The sequence below is a fragment of the Rhamphochromis longiceps genome, linkage group LG9 (genome assembly GCF_057381845.1).
Source record: "Rhamphochromis longiceps isolate RC_006_pf linkage group LG9, R_longiceps_female_GT1.1, whole genome shotgun sequence".
Taxonomy (NCBI): domain Eukaryota; kingdom Metazoa; phylum Chordata; class Actinopteri; order Cichliformes; family Cichlidae; genus Rhamphochromis; species Rhamphochromis longiceps.
The window spans coordinates 23186540-23206374 of NC_140565.1; the positions used below are offsets into that span (position 1 = coordinate 23186540).

General features: G+C 42.9%; 1 protein-coding gene across 1 annotated transcript in view; it reads left to right on the forward strand.

The window, feature by feature from the left end:
• Window positions 1-19054, forward strand: part of plxdc2b (plexin domain containing 2b) — a 120930-nt gene extending 101876 nt beyond the window's left edge. Inside the window, exons 10-14 of the mRNA XM_085418902.1 lie at window positions 6363-6423; window positions 6541-6694; window positions 10928-10966; window positions 16589-16755; window positions 17508-19054. Of these exons, the coding sequence (XP_085275028.1) occupies window positions 6363-6423; window positions 6541-6694; window positions 10928-10966; window positions 16589-16755; window positions 17508-17627 (541 nt within the window). The 3' untranslated portion in view covers window positions 17628-19054. The remainder of the gene's footprint in view (window positions 1-6362; window positions 6424-6540; window positions 6695-10927; window positions 10967-16588; window positions 16756-17507) is intronic.
• The last annotated feature ends 781 nt before the right edge of the window (window positions 19055-19835 follow it).

Consider the following 19835-nt stretch of genomic DNA (forward strand, 5'->3'; position numbering starts at 1 on the left):
TCAAAAGTCCTGCTTTACTTAAAAGTAAATTCTAAGCAAAGTTTACTAATGAAGCAAAACCAAAAAGTAATAAACTACAGGTGTGTTTTCATTAATCTAAGAGTAGCACACACGTTTTTATTTGCACCTGTTCAGCTGCTCATTAACCCAAATATCTAATCAGCCAATCACATGGCAGGAACTCACTGCATGTAGGTATGTAGACGCCAGAGGATAGCATCCACTGCTTTGAGCTGACAGGAAGGCAACAGCAACCAAGGTGGGCCGCCACCCTGGGTTCCACTCCTGTCAGCTAAGAACTGGAAGCTGAGGTTACAGTTTTTACAGGCTCACCAAGATTGGATGATAGAAGATTAGAAAAACATCTGATTTGATGAGTCTTGATCAGAATCAGAATCAGAATCAGAATGGGGTTTATTGCCAAATGTTGAGCAGGTTTACAACATTAAGAAATTGCTGCGGTGCTTCAGTGCAAACATGGTGTCATAAATAACACTTAAATAGACATGGAAAAAATAAAAGTAGGGATAAGAATTAAAAGTGCTACGTGGAAAGATATGTGCATGAGATATACATGAGATATATACATGAGAGTAAGAATTAAGAGTGCTACGTTGAAAGATATATACATGAGTGCAGGTGGTGATCAGTGCCAAACATGGAATGATACAGTGAACACAGCGTAAGTTCATGTGTTAGTGGTGGGGACAGTCATATGGTTATTGTTCATGTGTCCAACAGCAGAGGGGAAGAAACTGTTCTTATGGCGAGAGGTTCTGGTGCGGATGGACCGGAGCCTCCTGCCTGAGGGGAGCAGGTCAAACAGACTGTGTCCAGGGTGAGAAGGGTCAGCTGAGATCCGAGCTGCACGCCGCAATGTCCTGGAGGTGTACAGGTCCTGCAAAGATGGGAGTCTGCAGCCAATCACCTTCTCAGCAGAGCGCACAACACGCTGCAGTCTCTGTTTGTCCCTGATAGTGGCTCCAGCGTACCACACGGTGATGGAGGAGGTGAGGATGGACTCAATGATTGCAGTGTAGAACTGCATCATCGTCCGTGTTGGCAGGTTGAATTTCTTCAGCTGCCTCAGGAAGTACATCCTCTGCTGGGCTTTCTTGATGACGGAGGTGATGGTGGGCTCCCACTTCAGGTCCTGGGTGATGGTGGTACCCAGGAAGCGGAATGAGTCCACAGAGGTGATGGGGGTGTCAGTCAGGATGATGGGGGGGAGTGGGGCTGTGTGCTTCCTGAAGTCCACAATAATCTCCACTGTCTTCTGGGCATTCAGCACCAGGTTGTTGTGGCTGCACCAGGACACCAGACGTTCAACCTCCCTCCTGTAGGCAGACTCGTCCCCGTCCGAGATGAGTCCAATAACGGTGGTGTCATCTGCAAACTTGATTAGCTTGACAGACTGGTGGGTGGAGGTGCAGCAGTTGGTGTACAGGGAGAAGAGCAGAGGAGAAAGAACACAGCCCTGAGGGGAGCCGGTGCTGATGGTCCGGGAGTCCGAGACATTCTTCCCCAGCCTCACGTGCTGCTTCCTGTCCGTCAGGAAGTCAGTGATCCACCGGCAGATGGGATCAGGCACATTCATCTGGGAAAGCTTGCCTCGGAGATGGTCTGGAAGGATGGTGTTGAAGGCAGAGCTGAAGTCCACAAACAGGATCCTGGCGTAGGTTCCTGGGGAGTCCAGATGCTGCAGGATGAAGTGTAGGGCCATGTTGATGGCGTCGTCTACAGACCTGTTGGCTCTATATGCAAACTGCAGGGGGTCCAGGAGGGGGGCCGTGAGGGTCCTGAGATGGGAGAGAACTAGGCGCTCAAAGGACTTCATGACCACAGATGTCAGAGCCACGGGTCTGTAGTCATTTAGTCCAGTGATCCTAGGTTTCTTGGGGACAGGGATTATGGTGGAGGACTTGAAGCAGGCAGGCACATGACATGCCTGCAGTGAGGAGTTGAAGATGCCAGAAAACACTGGGGCCAGCTCGTTTGCACAGTGTCTGAGGGTGGCAGGAGACACGCCGTCTGGGCCGGGAGCTTTCCAAGCATTCAGGTTCTTAAACTGCTTCCTCACATCTGCTTCATGAATATGAAGAGTTGTGGTGGGAGGAGGTGGTGTGAAATCCTCTTTTGTGTGGGGTGAGGAGGGGGGTGTTGTAGGTGAACGGTTTGAAGGTGGTGATGGCTCTATGGAGGGGGGAGAGGTGGGGGAATTAGTGTCCAAAGTGCCTCTATTGTTGGGGCCGTTGGAGGTGTGAAGGCTGCCTGATGGCTCGTCAAAACGACAGTAGAAGTCGTTAAGGGTGTTGGCCAAGAGCAAGTCATCAGTGGAGTGGTGGGTTTTAGGCTTGTAGTTTGTGATATTCCTAAAACCTTTCCACACAGAGGCCGAGTCATTCTCTGAGATCTGCTGCTGCATCTTCTCAGAGTGCTGATGTTTAGCAATGTCCACTTCTTTAGTGAACCTGTACTTGGCCTCTCTGTAGCAGTCCCTGTCTCCGCTTCTGAACGCCTTTCTCTTTTCCAGCCACAGCTTTTTGAGTTTAGGAGTAAACCAGGGTTTGTCATTGTTATAACTCACCCTGGTGCGTGATGGCACAATGCTGTCCTCACAGAAGTGGATATAGGAGGTGACAGTGTCTGTAAACTCGTCCAAGCTGTTAGAAGCAGCCTTCATTGTGTCCCAGTCTGTAGACTCCAAACACGTGCGAAGCTCCTCCACAGCCTCGTTGCTCCACAGTTTTTTAGTCCTCACGACAGGTTTGGAGAGCTTCAGCCTCTGTCTGTACGCGGGGATTAGGTGGATCATGACGTGGTCAGAAAGTCCGAGTGAAGCGCGGGGCACCGCGCGATAGGCCCCGCTGATCGTGCTGTAACAGTGGTCCAATGTCCTCTCCTCTCTGGTCGGGCATTTAATATACTGCTTGTATTTTGGAAGCTCATGGCTCAGATTGGCTTTGTTAAAGTCCCCAAGAGCAATGATGAGAGAGTCCGGGAATGTCCGCTCCGTGTGGAGAATCTGCTCCGCGAGTGCGCACTGAGCTGCCTGCGCATCTGCGTCTGGCGGGATGTAAACAGCGGCCAGGATGAATGAAGCAAACTCCCGCGGAGAATAAAACGGTTTGCAGTGGATAAAAAGATATTCCAGAGAGGAAGAGCAGTGCTGAGCAATCACTGTCACATCTGTGCACCATCTGTGCACATCTTGATATCTGCTGCAGCATTCAAATGGTCGGGTCAAATATTGACACAATCAAGTTGACAAGAAGGATTTACACTTTGGGACCCTTAGCACCAACTGAACTTTTTTAAATCCCACACTTAGTATTGTTGTCCATGTCCATCCCTTTATGACCACAGTGTACCCATCTCATGATGTCAGCATCAAGCACAATTATCTCATACGGGTTTCTTGAGTTCTCTGTACTCAAATGGCCTCCACAGTCACCAGATCTCAATCCAACAGAGCACCCTTGGGATGTGGTAAAATGGAAGATTCACATCATGCATGTGTTCAGCCAACAAATCTGCAGCAGCTGTGTGATGCTATCATGACAATATGGTCCAGCGAGACTGGTCCAAGAGTTAAAACTGTTTTAAAATCATGCTTTTGGACCTTGTTGAATATGAAGAATAAAGGCAGTTCTGAAGGTAAAAGGGGGTCCTGGTACTAGCAAAGTAGCAAAGTGATAAACTTCCTATAAATACATTTCTCTCTAAAAGTAAATCACTGAGAGCAGAATGAACTGTCACCATCATCTAATGTTCCCTTTATAATGTTAAAGTAATACTGCTCTCAGGGGTAAACAGCCTATGCTGAGAGAAAACTACAAGCTGTTGGCAGAGAGCTTGTAGTTTTCTTCTAGGACCTTCCACAGTGGGATAATCAGCGAGAGAGAGAGAATTATCCTGACAGACATGTTCTGAAAAAGATGCATCAAAATGATTTGATTATATGAAAATTTAAAGGGTTAAAACAGTTTTATAATCATTTCTGTCATGCAAGGAATGACTCCCTCTAAGAATGAGTCAGAATGAAACCTAATATCACGATCCAGCCATCCTGCTGTGATTGTTGAAAACCTGAGCAGAAATATTCACCTCATGGGTTTATTTATATTTAAATGAAGCACCTCAGCCCATTTCTAATTAAAGCGCTGTGGGCTCGCTGTCTTAGATGGCAACCGGCTGAAATGGATGCCATTGAGAAGAAACAAAGCCACGAGCTCCTTTTAGAGACAGGTTAGACCAGACCTGCTCAGTAATATCGCGCCTCATTCTGGCTGCTCCGCTGCCCTCTCAGGGGGGAAAAGCAGCTGGGGGGAAATGGGGGATTAAGCAGAGGAATCTGTCTCGCCTGATTGAACAGATGGAGTGATTTTTTTTTTTTGGGATGGGGGTAAAAGAAATGGGATGATTAGAGAGGTAGAAAGATGAGAATGGACTTCTTCTGATAAAGTCATTACCATAACAATATGTTCTCTGGAGAAATGGGGCCTGCTGGGGATGCATGAGATCCTTTTGGGCTCATAGTGTCCCTGCAGCACAAAGCAGAGATACCACTGCTATCGTGCTTTGAACTGCCGTGTTTCTGCCTTGCGAGCTGGTCGTAGGTTGTTTTTATCCGTGTGCATGTCAGAGCGAGTGGGTTTCCTGCTTTGCATGCTAACTTTTTCTTCCACACAGAAAATCCTTTGAGAGCGTAGACAGACAGGATGATGGCGAGCTCACCAGCAAGCGAGTTATAATTTTTATCCTTTACAGCAGGCAAGATTAGTAGCTGTTGCCTCGATTGCTGTCTGTCTTTTCAAATTGTATGGTTACGCATAGTTGACTCAGCAGGACCCTTATCCCAAGGCCTCATGACCCCTTGAACTTCCCACTCACAGACCTTCGCACTTTCCCCTTTAAGCTCCTTGAATCCAAAGCTCAGAGGGTGGCAGGGAGTGGGAGGTGTAGATATTTTCTTCCCAGCTTGCTTCAAAGTCGACAAACCTGAAAGTATTATTGAGCTTAGCTTAAATTACACTATGAATGTTTAGAGGGAGCACTCAGCTTCGTTGTACTTACAACCATGAGGAATATGACTCAGCTTGGAAAATAATTATGCAGCACTTTTTAGAAAGCCTGACAAGAGCCACAAAGAATCTTTTTAGGCTTGAAATGTGAAATTTGGGGATAGACTGTTGGCCTGTTTGGGATAGCAGCATCCTGAGTTTGATTACAGTGAGAACTTTTGTTTCATTTTAGTCTTCCTTTTTCCTTTTCCACTTTGTTTTCCATTTCCATGTTTTCCAAACAAGGCATAAAACTCAGAACAGCTTTATTGGTGAGGCCTTGCAACAAAACAAACTTAACACACGTCTGTAACTAAAAAACAAGGACAGGCTCACGCAGATAATATATACACAGGAGTAGATCGGATACATTTGTGGAACACAGCTGAACAGAATCTGACTGTCGAGACAGGGGAAGCAAAACTGAACATCACACACACAAGACAAGAGACTGTCACAATAAAACAGGAAGTAACACACACTGAGACTCAGACTAAGACAAGTGAACTTGAAAGTGAGACTGGGGTTAAACAGACATGGAGACATAACAAACCAGGGACACAGTTGGGGAGACTGGACATAGAAAGCAATGAATTAGTGCCGTCGGCGTTAATCTCTGTAAAATGACGTTAACGCCATAACCGCATTAACGCTGCAAATCTCCGTTAGCGAGTTAACGCGGATCGCCCCTTGCGTGGGGCTGCACGGCGATAACACGTTAACAAGCTAACCGTGCTAACGCTCGACATCACCATTCAAAAAAAAAATATTTTTTTGTTTTTTCATTTGTAGCTAGAAATTACTCTGCGAAATTGGATATGACAAAAAAAAGTTTTGTTCATACATAGCACAACATACTGTATAATCTCTTTTAATTCTGTCCTTGCAACTTTGTTGGAGTTATCAGACAGCTCTGACCACCGGTGTGCAGACCAACTAATGCTTGGCCATATATACTCTGGGTTTTGATTTAAAGCAGGCTTGCAGGCAACATCGAAGCTCTTGACTTCTGGTTTTAAGAGTAATGTATCCTGCTTGGCTGTGATGGGTACCCTACAGCAGTTGTGCTCCAAACACTGTTAGTTATTATAAACAGTTAGGATGGAGCCCCTCTGCTGGATTAACTAAATCCTGACTATGACTCTAAATCTTTCCTGCTTTATGTTTTGTTTAAAAAACGGTGTATGTTAGTGTGTTCTGAAAATCCTCAACTTTGGTTACACTATATACATACACTATAATCCCACTCCACTTCCACCTTTATTAGACTGACATATGTGCTGTTTCCTCTGCTCTCAGATGTTCCACTGGCTTTGACCGCCATCACCAGGACTGGATGGACAGTAGCTGCCCAGATGAGGTGAGTGTCACAATAAGCAGCCTTTACATCATCATACCTGATAGTGATTTCGACAGTTCAGGATGGTGAAACATCTAAATCTGTATCAGAAACATAACAAAATGTCTCATCTTTCAGACCAAGGACAAGATGTGTGACATCGCAGACACTACGTACCTTTACCCTTTCACCACCACGGTTGCTGCCAAAACAACACCCAAAGGGAAGGAGGCCACTGCGGGCAGGGAAACACCCTCCACCTCCCACCCCCCCACCAGCGTCCCCACTGAAGGTGAAGTAGAAGTAAAACGTTGGATCGCGGCCACAGAGCATATTGTGCTGTGATCGATGCTCCATTCTGGCGAGATGTTAAATGAAGTGCATGCTCTGGAGCTGCTCTTTATTGTTATTGATGCATTTCCTGTTTTGCAACATGCACAAGACACACATTTTGTTTAAAGAATACATGAATATGTGCTGCAGCTCTCTACTTAAACAAAAACAAATGTTCCAGATGACAAGCAGCGGAGCGCTGTGCTTGTACCAACTTTTAAAGAAGCAGATCGAATTAGGACAAATCCCACCGGTCGAAAATGGAAGCACCCACACAGACCTGGGATCATCTCACATTGCTAGCTCAGTCTCGGTCTTTCATGCCTAAGAATGTGACAGATCTGTTGACACTTAAAAATATTCTCATCCCTCTGTTGTTCTTTTCAGTCATTTTTCAGGTTATTTATGAGGCGTTTTGCTGTTTGACTCTAAAGACTAATTTTCCTTTTTGAAGCCTTAACATGAGTATATCAGAGGGACAGCTCAGGCTGAGGTGGTTTGGACGTGTGCGGAGGAGAGATAGTGGATATACTGGACAAAGGACGTTAAAGATAGAGCTGCCAGGTGTGAGGAAGAGGAAGACCACAGAGAAGATTCATGGATGTCGTAAAGGAGGACATGCAGAGGACTGGTGTGACACAAGAGAAATTCAATACAAACAATATAGAGCATTTTCTCTGAATTAACCAAAAATGTCTTTTATACATAGAGGACATTTTGGCTACCAGAACTTTTCCGAACATACCAGAAGATAACCAGTTCCAGATCAGGTTACCATGGTGATTTAACCAGGTTAAAAAGAGAGCCGCCTTCGCGATACTAAAACTCTGACTTAAAGATCACTAACCCGTTAGCGTTGCTTCGTAGCGCACACCTTTGATCAAAACACAGGTGTGTTGCGCCTCCTTTCGTGAAGACGGTATGAACAAACGGTCGCTATGGATCATTGCATCACACACATTTCCTCAACTTGTGCAAAGGTCGAGAAAGTCACGTTCCTTTAATATTGCACCGCAAAGTATTGAGCACATGATTCAGTGCAGGGAGATGAATCCACACCGCATAATCTCCGAGTTATTTAATGCAAATCTCTGTGGAGGCAGCAGACAGCAGTCTTTTGCTGATGATAGGAAAACGGCCAAGGTGTCCTCTGGAGTTTGTTTACACCCATTTCTTCGCCTCCAGAGATGCCAGGGTTACGACGAGTCGGTTGAATTTATCGTGCCAATTTTCGGTTCGTTTCCCTTTGTATATTACCTTTAAACGTTTTATTTCAGTAAACAGCCAGTTTATCTTAATCAGCTCCAGATGTGAATCGTAAGTGAATCAAAATGATAGGAAAGGCCCACCTACCCTTGTCTCTATGTATGTCACCGTATAAAAACACTGTTTATTTTATTATATTTTTCATACAGGTAAATCTCATTGAGACGCGAGGTCTCATTTCTAATCAACACTAAAATCACACAGCTGGTACATTGTGTGGTGGTTTTTTCAGTTGTCTTGCTTCCATGTGATATTTTTTGGAGCTCTATCTTTATTCAATTAAAAATCGTACCTTGTACTCATTAATTAATTAATGTGGGTAAAAAAATTATAAACGTGTTGGAGTAATAACTAACAACATGCCAGTACTCAACCCCATTTGTCTGTACTTAAAAGACCAGGCCAAAAATTTGATGTTTACTTGTTCAAGTGGCTCAGTAATTTCCTGAAATAGCTGGGAATCGTAGGTTTTAGTAAACACTACTCTGTGTTGTGCAAAACGCATTTTTGTGGCTATTTGGAGGAATTTAAGTCATCAGGATGGTGTGTCGCTCATAGACTCATGATAAACTAGAGTGTCTTTGTTCATTTGTGTTATTTTTCCATAGCTTTTAGAAAGTAAACACATAGGAATATGACTTGAACAGGACAGAGTTTAAGTGATCTGCCTCGCCTGAGGGGACTCGATGGAAAAAAGGTGTAATAAGGGCTCTCTGGAAGTTTTTTAGTTAATGGTGTGGCTCAGTAAACACAGCAAAACAATCTTTCCCAGTCTCTTCTATTGGCTCGTGCGAGGTCAGGGCTTTGTTTGACCTCAGATGTTCTGACTTTAAAGTCTAAGATTAAAGCTAATCATGTTCTTGTGGGTTATTACTCCTTTACAGTGAAACCCTCAAAGTGTCTTGAAAGTCTCCAGCTTCCTGCAGCAAATTCTTGTCCATTTGTTTTTGTCTGTGCTGTTCTCGTTCTGTTCATCTCTTTTATTTTGTGCTTCTGGACGAGCTTTAACTGAGTTTAAAATTTTTATTTTCTAACAACTAAATCTTAAAAATGGTCCCCAAAAGTGTAGTTAGACTAAAAAGACTTTCCAGTGCATGTCTGCAGTGTTTCTGTGCTCTACGTCTCGATCTCATTTGTCCTCCATTTTTAATTTTTTTATTGAACTTTCTACATTAAAGTCTGGGTTATCTTTTTATTTTGTATTCCCCCCCAAAAAAGAAGCATTTCTTTCATGGCTAACTCCGGCAGTGGCCGACCTTTTCCATCGCACACCCATTAATCATCTCGTGGGGGCTGAGTTTAAATGTCCGGGCCATCGCGGTCGGGGTGCTCGACGCGCTGCTGTGATGAGGATAGATGCGGTGAGTTCACGAAGGGAATGGGAAAAACGCCTCGCTGTGAGGCAAAACACAACGAGTTGTCCCACAGATCAAACCGGGGCGTGGTGAGAGGCCTCGCAGACAGCATGAGGAGTAAAATGCACGGCGTGCGTATGTGTTAGTATCCGTGAGTTCAGGAGGTCGTGCTGCGGTGTTCACATTTGTTATCACCCACGGTCTGACAGTGGATCAGTTTCGCCAGCTATCCCCTCACTTGTCAGCTGCAGGGGTCAAAGGTCAGCTTAGATTACAGGCTTGGTGGCTCATGCAAAAGCTGCAGGTTGACATAAGAGCGAAGGAGGTAAAAAACAGACTGGAGAGGATGAATGTGTCTGCGTGGGTGGAGGCTTGTTTGGGTGTAAGAGATGGAAACGTCTCGTCTTTCACTCTGCTCACGTTCAGCTGTACTTAATATGCCTCCCTCTGAGGAACTAGTCACTTATAAAGTGAATGGAATTTTTGCAGTAATATGTATTTTAAGCCATGATAGCTACACGGCACTGGGGATAGTTGTAAAAGCAATTTATTTCCCACCTTCCACTGCATGTACAACCTCCGGTAGAATTAAAGCAATGAAAAAAAGGTCTTACGTCTTACCAGGTCAGGTTATTTGTTGATGTTTTTCTCCACCTTTTTAAGCCCTGAACACCTCATTCTTATTTAACATTAAATCAGTTTGTCCCCTATTCTATAAAAAGATGTGTCTGCTAGCTTTCTCCTTTTTTCCATAGACTTTAATGTTTTATCAAAATGACTTCCAACACAGGGGAAAGTAATCCGGGCAGCGAAAACAAAAGGACAAATACAGGAAGTAAAACTAAAATCTAGCTACCAAAATAAACTGTGGAGTAAGAACATGGGGAAATTAGGACTAATTAAAAGATTGTAATATTCTCTGGGCACATGTGCAGCATGTATACATGAGAATAGATTACAAAAAACAATGCTTTTTTAATTTTAAGTGCTTCCGGGTCATTTATACTCTGTACGCCTTCACCTATATAGACATTTCTGTGAAAGAAGAGCATGTAATTGCTTTGTTGGCTTCCTCGTACAGAAACAGTAATATCAAATTCACAACCCTAACTCTGCTGCGCGACGTGCAGCCACTTAGAGAACAATATCTTTTAATGATTCATTTCAGTCGCTAAAATGCACTTGCTTTGCTCTTTTTAAAAACTGAAATCCTTTCGAATTAAATCATCCGGTGAAATGCATCTGTGTGATGTGTGGGTCAAATTTGCATAATGCGAATCCTATGGTGTGTGTAAATGGCTGCTACCCTTCGAGGAGAACTGGGTCATGCTACATTTCCATATTTCACATGTATAGTTAACCCCAGACTGCTTTTATGTGCCGAATTGGGAATGCTAAGCCATTATATTCACAGCTTTCATTTTTAATAGGATGTTAAATATAGTGAAAGAAGCTTCGGCTCATTTGGGACCATCAGCGAGTTGTTTATGTTGTCAGAAACAAACAACAAAGAGAAATATTGATCATTGTGTCTGATGCTCGTGGTTCTTTCTGTTTTTGTCTCCTCACAGATGACACCAAGATCGCTCTGCATCTCAGAGACAACCAGGGTAGGTCCCCGACTTTCCCTTCTGTGCCATCCAATAACTGTTGAGGTTAAGCCGCTGCTGCTTCCTGTTGTTTTTATTATTGTTTGTTTCTCTGTCTCCTGGTTTGACTTTACCGCTGAGGCATCTGTCCCTGATTGCTTTTTTATCTTTTGGGGGACATGTGGCTCAGTCAGTTGATAAACTTTATCCAGCAGCTCACTGTAATGCTTTATTGTCCTCTGTGGGTCCCAGCGATCAATTATGGTGTCTGGACCAATGCGAGTAAAAACAAAATAGAATAGAGGCAGTAAGCCCTTTGGCCCGGTTGGATTTAGTTAGCATCATATGAAAAAGAAAGTTGAGCCACTATTAATTTTAAGGGGAGATTCAAAACATCACACTGTCATTATTTATTTAACAAAATTTAGGCCAAAATGCAGGAGAAATGTGTGAAAATGTATTGCTTCGTCAGTTTGCTGGTGTGGAGCATTCAGGTGTGTGGTAACACAGTGCCAAAACCAAAACCCAAAGCCTCAGACTACAGGGTTTAAGTTCATGACTGTACAATTAGGAATAAAACAAGTGTTGCTTATTTGGAAGGGTTGCCAGGAGAAAGCCTCGTCTCTCTAAAACGAACATGGCAGCAAAGCTTAAGTTTGCAAATCACAAGACTTGTTTAACAATGTCTTTTGGACTAAAGTTGAGATGTCTGACCATAAAACACAGCACCATGTTTAGCAAGACACACCCATCAGCATTAACACCTCAAACCAACTGTCAAGCATGGTGGTGGACTTATGATGACTTGGACTTTTATGCAATAACGAGTTGATATTCATTAATTTTACAGTCGCAGCTGTTGTTCACTGCTGCCACCTACATGCATCAGTGCAACAGCACAAGTGACTCATGTGATTTCCTGTTTGGCTATTCATTTGCTAATATTGTCTCATAAATACTAAGAAATAGGATTATTCATAACTTCCAGCTGCTGTTTTATCAAGTGAGGAGTTATGATGTTAAAGTTAATTCACCATCATTATTGTCTTAGAGCCACAGTATTATAAGTCTAGCTGCTTTTTGTAAACAGTGATGTCTACTGACTGCTAAAGCAGAATTTTCTGATCCTGTGTAAAATGTTCTAATGATATGAGATAAAAACATGAGAACAATGCCCTTTCAGCATAAAATGTACATAAACCATGAACATTTATAGTCGTACAAGCAAACTCAAAACATTCCAATTAGACTTTCGGGGATTCAAAACCATCCAAACTCCTGAAATGACTTTGAACTCCATCAGTTTTCGGAGATAGCCTCTCAAATGTTTCATTTCCTGCTCGAAAGAAAATGGAAATCCACGGCTTCTATCACACTTTCATTACACAAACGCTGCATGTTTCCCATCACTTGAGCACTCTTGTGCTGGCGCCTGGTGCTGCGATGATATCTCTTTGCATATTTTTCATGCATCTACCCTTTATCGTCGCATACCTGGCAATGGTGTTATTCAAGGTGAAGCTAAATTGTGAGGAAAGGACTGAAACATAAAAAGCGAGAAATTATATTGGCTTTTCCTCTGTATTAATTGTATTGCTATTGTAACGAGTGGGTGTTTATGAAGTTGTATTTAATCAGCCTGCTTCCTGTCAGTTTGTCTGGGTGATCTAGCATGTTTAACTCACATCACAGCCAGGTTTGGTCTGACCTTGACGGTGACAGGAAATGCTGAGGTGATTACAGCTCCAATAAGAGCCAAGATAAGAAACAACAGGAGTGAGATGCCCTTTTTTCAGGAGCTGCTTCTCAGCGCTACTTCTCCCCGACTCCTATTTATAAAAAGGCTGAATTATAGGTCTGCTCAGTTTGTGTTGTTGGCTTCCTGAAACCCATTAGCCAAGTGAGAGAACAGTTGTACTCCCCTGCGCCAACCGTGGCACTAATGTGGAGCTGAAAATGAACAGATTGGCTTGGTTTCCTCTGGTCTCATTTGTCCTCTCTCAAAATCTCTAATGTATTTTATTGCTGTCTAAGAGCTCTGTCGTCCATTAGTGCTTAGGACCTAGCAGTCATAAGGACAAAGCTAATGAGGAATGAATTCGATGTGCTGTACACCTACCACTTTGTCCCTATCCAACTGTACTCCCACCATTACAGTATTCATATACTATATTTTCACATTATATAAAATACTTACGTATTTTAAGCCACGTGTCAGTAAACTGAAGTATTTCTATAACTGAAGTTACACCAATGTAAGCTCTTTTTGTGATTAAAAAATAAGAACATTTAAGAATTATTTTTTTTGCAAACTTGATATTTTGTGGTTGTTTTGTAGACAGCACTGGTTCCCAGCTGTCATTTCATACTCCCAGCAAAGTATCCAGTCAGACAGGCTTCAAAGACTCCTCTGCCAGCACCACCTCTCATCTTTAGATGTTCATTTGAGCCTGGAAAAGTACTATATTCAGCTTATCATTAGCAGTGGTACTACTTCATAATACTCTCCATGTATTAGTGATCAATAGAAACTGTTTCCCAGACTGCCAGATAATTATTTTAACAGCTAGCCAATGATTTCCAAGTTTTTATTCTCAGTTTTAGCTAGCTACTTCAGCTGTTTATTGGTAGGTTAGCCAACAGTTTCATCTGTATATACATACTTTGAGCAAACAGTTTCAAAGTGTGGAATAGATCAAGCTGTCTGGCATTATAGAGGTAATTAAAATCATCAACAGTTTATGGTCCAGTAAATTCATTTTAATGTGTATGATTCTGAAAACAGTTATGAAAAAATACTTTATGTGCCCCAAAAGGTTGATTTTGTTCCTCTGGACGTAGTGTTTTCAATGGGAGAAACGTTTCATTGAAATCTTGACGCATCTGGATGTCCAGATAAACAGAATCAACCTTTTGGGATTTACTTACCTGGATGATTGAGCATGCATCAAGGCAATGCTTTAGGTGCTTTGATTATGTCAGTCGTGCACTATTAAGGTGTTTAAGTATGACTACAGTTTTTGCCAGTAAAACATATAAATGTGGGTTTTTTTTGCATGTTTCCACAGTTTTTCCACAGTCTTTAGAGTCTTGTCCAGCTCCACTTTTCACATAATACATCTGTTATTGGACACATGGCTGCACATGAGTCTGGAAACCACACAGAAAATTTTGCTTGTTTCACCAGATCACTATCACCCAGTGTATGTGATATTTTGAGGCCTTCGCTGCTGTCTTATTGGCTTAGACTCAGAAGAGTCCAGATGAAACTCTCTGTGCCAGAGCGCTGTGCTCCTCCAGGGGTCGGACACTCTCAGCTTGCATTCTGCTGGTTTTTAGCTGCTAGGCTTTTGATTTCTCATTATGCCTACATCTCGGCTTAGCCACATGCCCCTCACTAACCTTCCAACACCCCCAACTAACAGCTTGTCGCATCGTTTGGACTTCCAGCTGAAGCAGGACATGGTTCTGTGCAGCTCCAGCGGACAAACGCATGGGAAAGTGTCTTGTCTCTGAGAAAAACAGAACATACTCAGATCATGTGTTTACTACATTAAACGCAAAAGCAAGGATGTCAAGCAAGAATCCCGACTCACTGCCTTCATAGCTGATTGACGAACGATGGACACAGTTGGGTTGTCAGCATTGCCGGCCATCAGTTGTTTTGTTTCAGCACAGCAAATTATCCGTTTGTTGTTTTTATTTTTCATTCCCAGTTATGGTGGGCACATAATGTCTACACAGACAAACACATTAACAGTGAATTCCCACACACATTACACAGATTTGATTACAACCCGAGTACGCCGGAAATCAATGAGGCAGAGAGCCAGGGGAGAGGCTGCTTGGCTGACAAGCCGAGTGGTGGGTATTGCTGCTAATTAAAGCCGGGGAGGAGCCCTGGAGATGTTGCCAGGGTGGCACAGAAGGAGAAAAAAAAGCTTTGTGAGTACACGTGGCCTGAACCTGCTATAAATCTGTGTGAGATGAGGTACAACATGAAGGCAGAATCCTTGCTGGGTTATGTTCTCTGCTGGGACACTGTTTTCTGTCATTATTATGTGTATTCTTCCCTCTGACAAATCACAGAGGAAGTTCTCTTAGTTTTTGTATTTTTGTCTGTGTGTGTGTTTTGTGAAATTGTACCCCAAAGATGAAAACTGAGATTTCCCAGTAGGTTTACAGGCTACTGTGATCATCTTCAAAAGAACTCTCAAAACACCTGCTGGGTCGACTTTGAGGTCCAAATATAAATCTGATGAAGTGCTTTACAGACTAGCGCTGACTTCCAAACCCGGCTGAAGGACCGATCTCTTATGTAGTCACTACTTACAGCCTCTTCGGTTTGCAGTGCCACGACTTAAGGCTATAATAGGACTTTATCAGCAGCTATAGACCTTCCTCCTCCTCCCATCAGGACCAAACACTGCTAACCTTGGTGTGGGATTAACTCTTACTCGCACTTATGGGAGACGAGAACTGCTCTTGAATGCCTAAAAAGCCTTCAGAACAATCGTGCCAGAGACTACTAAAGAGCCAGTTGCACAGTGAACCTTGAATTTGTTCTCCAAGTGAAAGAAATGTCCTTTAACCATTCAACAAATACTTTTAGAGTCACTGAAAATGAATCAGACGTGCATGGCTGAATGAGAGCGGTGCATTTGTTAGGTTTTAAAATGAAATGCCTTTTTCCCACAATGGTGACACGGAGCGAAAGCTGAACTTAACCCTCCTGCCATCCTTTAAAAAACTCACACCCATCACCCTAGGGACCATTCTCAGCCACGCCATAAAAAGACCATATATCCATATTTTATTCCACTTTAAATTAGCCAACCTTGTAAAACTACTTCTCCCTGAAATATTCATGTAAAGTTTTAATTATATTTTCGTTGTTTTAACCCTTCAAATCCCAGTGTTATTACATGAGCGCCCTGTGTTATAAGCCCCAAAAACCAAAAAACGAAACTAAATATTTCCACAAAAAACCAGTTGAAGTAATATGTGATTGTCATTATAAGTAGGCCTTTAGATGGACCAAAGATTGGCACCAACATACATTTTGACCTGCCATTATTTTTTTTGCATTTTTTTTGCAATTTAAAAATTAAAACTTCAAGGCCCTGAGTCTTCATTGACATCCAAGAAAAGAAGAAAAAATAAAATCATATGATGATAATTTGGGGTTGAAAAATAGCGTTTATAATGGAAGTCAATGGGCAGAAAATGGTCCCCAGGGTGATGGGTGTGGGGATTTCTGCTGCTCAGCCATTTTAGGCTGATTTAAGGAATTCACACTGGAATATTAACATTGACAGGTAAAAACTATCCTGTGGCAAGTTTGGTTATATTCCACTGAACACAGTGGAAATGGCAGCCATTTAACACATAGCAGTGGCACAAAAAGGTCCCAAGAAGGCAGGAAGGTTAAACATATCGGCACAAGCAGGAAAGGAGCGTATTGATGAATAATGAGTGTCCCCTGCTGGTCGACAACAAAACTGCAACGAAACCAGAGAAAATATAACACTTGCTTTAAGCATGTGGCACAAAGTGATAATTAAACCAGCGGTGCTTAACAATCTGAAATAGCAAACAGAATGCGTGTGTGCCAACATAATGGCTTCTTGTTGTGTTTTCCAGTGATGCCAGCTGACAGTGCTGTAGACAGGGTGAAAGGCACTCATCCTCTTCACACTGGTTTGATCCTGGGCATCTTGCTGGTGATGCTTATCATGATTGCAGGCGTGCTGATCACAGTCTACATCTACCATCACCCGACCTCTGCAGCCAGCCTCTTCCTTATCGAGGTGAGCAGCAGCACCAGCAGTTCTTCTGTTTCTGACGTCAGAGGGCTGATTGTCAGTCTTACACCTTGACATAAATTACTTATTATATTTTCCTGTGCTATTGTTTTTTTTGCTATAGAGAAGTTTTTTTAATTCTGGTTATGAGAATCAAACCAGTTAACATTCATGGGTGTTCTCAATAAGCTGAATATATCTAATATCCGAAAAATGCAGACAGCCATCATTTGAAAGTGAAGTGTAATATATGTTTTGCTAGTGTGCATTCAGTGACTGGTTGGTGAGTGGTTTCTGGAGGCTAGCCGCACTCACAAAGGTGAAATTAGTCACAAAGATGTATATAGTGCTGCACCGGATCCAAGCAGATGACCATTGATGGCCATGGTTTGTATGACACCTAATGGCTGCAAACAGTAAGCAAACCGGAAACACTTTCTTTCAAAGTTAAAGTTGATTTTACTTTGAAAGCAAACAATATCCATTTCTGGTTTGTGTTGCACTCTTTCAATTTTTACTGCCTCTCCACTGTTAGGTGACAAGTAAGTCACCATCTTTCATGCAAACTACAGGTAACCATGGAAATATGCTAGCGACCAATGGGGTCTTAGGTACAGGGCACCATACGCTGTATAGATGTCAAGTTAGACACTGAAATAAAAGGGCTTTAGGTGAATGCACTACACAGCAACCTCTAACCTTTAACCTTGACCACATTTGTTGCCTCTGACCTTCAATCTTTAACTTCTCTCCTTTAGAGACGTCCGAGCAGGTGGCCTGCCATGAAGTTTCGCAGGGGGTCGGGTCACCCAGCCTACGCGGAGGTGGAGCCAGTGGGCCAGGAGAAGGAGGGCTTCATCGAGTCCGAGCAGTGCTGAGGGAGGAGGGGGCATCCACATCCCTCCCTCCCCTCCGCAGCCTCCCTCCTGTGCTAGCCCTCCTCTCTCCTGCTCCACGGGGACTTCTCACCTGGAACCTCCAGGATGCACTTATCGGTGGAGGAGCTCAGTGTACACAATGACTCGTTAAGACTGTACAATCGGCCCATTGAGCGCTAGATGAGACTGGATACAGTAACCGATGACATGAGAAAGTGAGACACCCCTGAAGACTATCCCCAGACATACCCACTGTTCAGCTCCCGTTAGCAAGGAGCTGAGCTGCCGGGGGGCAGAGGGAGGGAACAGCGCAGACGTCATCGACTCTGCATTCGTTGAGAGTTTTTACGACTGCTATCGCGTTGCCATGTTGGGACTGTACAGCTTGACTGATAGCCGTGTGTCTGGTTGGGTTGGGGAGCAGGGTGAATTATACAAAATATATTTTCAGGATCAATACAGAGTGTGTGAACGAAGATGTCCACTTTATTGTCCATGGGGGTTACACATTATAGGCCTTTGTATATCCATCAGGTTTTTCCTTCTTTTCCTTTCTCTATGTTTTCACAGGGGTTGGCGCATTTATCTGTACAGACCGTCGGTATTGCTTTTCAATACCATAGCAGGCTTAATTGACTTTTCCACAGTGCACTCTGCACAGAGAGGCTGTGGCTGCGTGATATGACGCGAGCTGAACTCGATCGATCACAGCTGGGAGTAAAGCTCTGAACATTCGGCATCGGTGTTGAATTAGTTTGTGATTTTTGGGGGCTGGTTTCATTTTGTGAAAATGAAGTGTAAGGTGGGGGTTTTTTGTTGTTGTTTTTTTTAATGGGTGATGGACACTATCCTTCCCTTTGGATTGATTTCTTTACTGCCGTGCCATTTCGTCCCTGAGTAGAGTTTGCACTTCTTTTTTTTTGTTTCTCATTCGACATGTGGTACTAATGCAAAATTACAAGACAGGCGCTTGTGAGTGTGAATATATTTTCTGGAGTGTAAGTGATTCTCGTGTGTGAATACAGAAGACAGTTTACAGTAGTGATTGGACATCCACCTGCTATATGGGTGCATATATTTGAGCTGGCTCTTATTGATCTTACTTAGAAGTATCTGGATACAGTTTGCGTGAGCCAGAAAACACATTGGTCTGGTTGGAGATTTGATTCATTTTTACAGTGTCGGTTTATTTTCCAGTTGTTGCCAAGCGTAACCAGTTCTGTGTCCACATTTAATAGCTGTCATGTCACCGTAGTAATGTATATACCAAGGCCAAAACATTTGCAGATTCAGGTAACTCATGGCAAACATTTGCAGTATAGCAGTGATGAGAATCTTCTTTTCTTATTTTTTTATGAGTGGCCTTTTTTTCTCTACTTTTTTACTTAAATGTGAATAGTGTTCTAGTCATTGCTGTCACAACAATTCACTCATTTCAAGAGAAAATCATGTTTTACACCAATGATTGTAGACTCATTTAAACAAACTAGAGCTCAAAATCCTGGAGTTTTTCTGAGTAATAAAATGTGCAATATTACATCCGTTAATTTCTATGAAAACGCATAAGAACTCCAATCATCTGAATTCTTTTTATTTACACTTTGTTGACATTGAGACCAAAGACTAATCAGAATTTCAGTCACATGTATTTACCTCAACCTCCCCCCACAGACTCCATACCTCTCATTAGGCAGGATATGCAGGTTTAGTTGGTTAAAGCACAGACTGTACACAAAAGATGGAAGTAGCCACTGTGACATCACTCATTGGTTAGCAAATTCCTGATCATATGCCTCAACCCTCAATTTAAAAAAAATATTATGTCATTCTTTATTCAGGTGGCTCCATGGTGTAGCGATTAAACAAGCCTTATATATGAAAAACTAGCCAGTTCAAGAGGGGAGGAGCCATTAAATCCACCTCCAGGGTTTAAAAGCTACTGTATTCCTTGCGTTGGCCCCAAACCTGGATAAATGAGAAGGTTGCATCAGGACAAGCATCTGCCCAAATCAAATATGCGGATCTACCTTGGAAATGAGGGAACAGCAGTAGTACTTAATTATGTTATATTCAGTATGATTTGAAACTATCAGCTAAGGCCATGAACTGATCAGAAAAAAGTTTGCGGTAATAGATCAACAGCGCCCAAGGGCAGTTTCCCACAGACCTCTAAACATGAAGGTTTTGTTTTCCAAGCAGAGGAGTCGA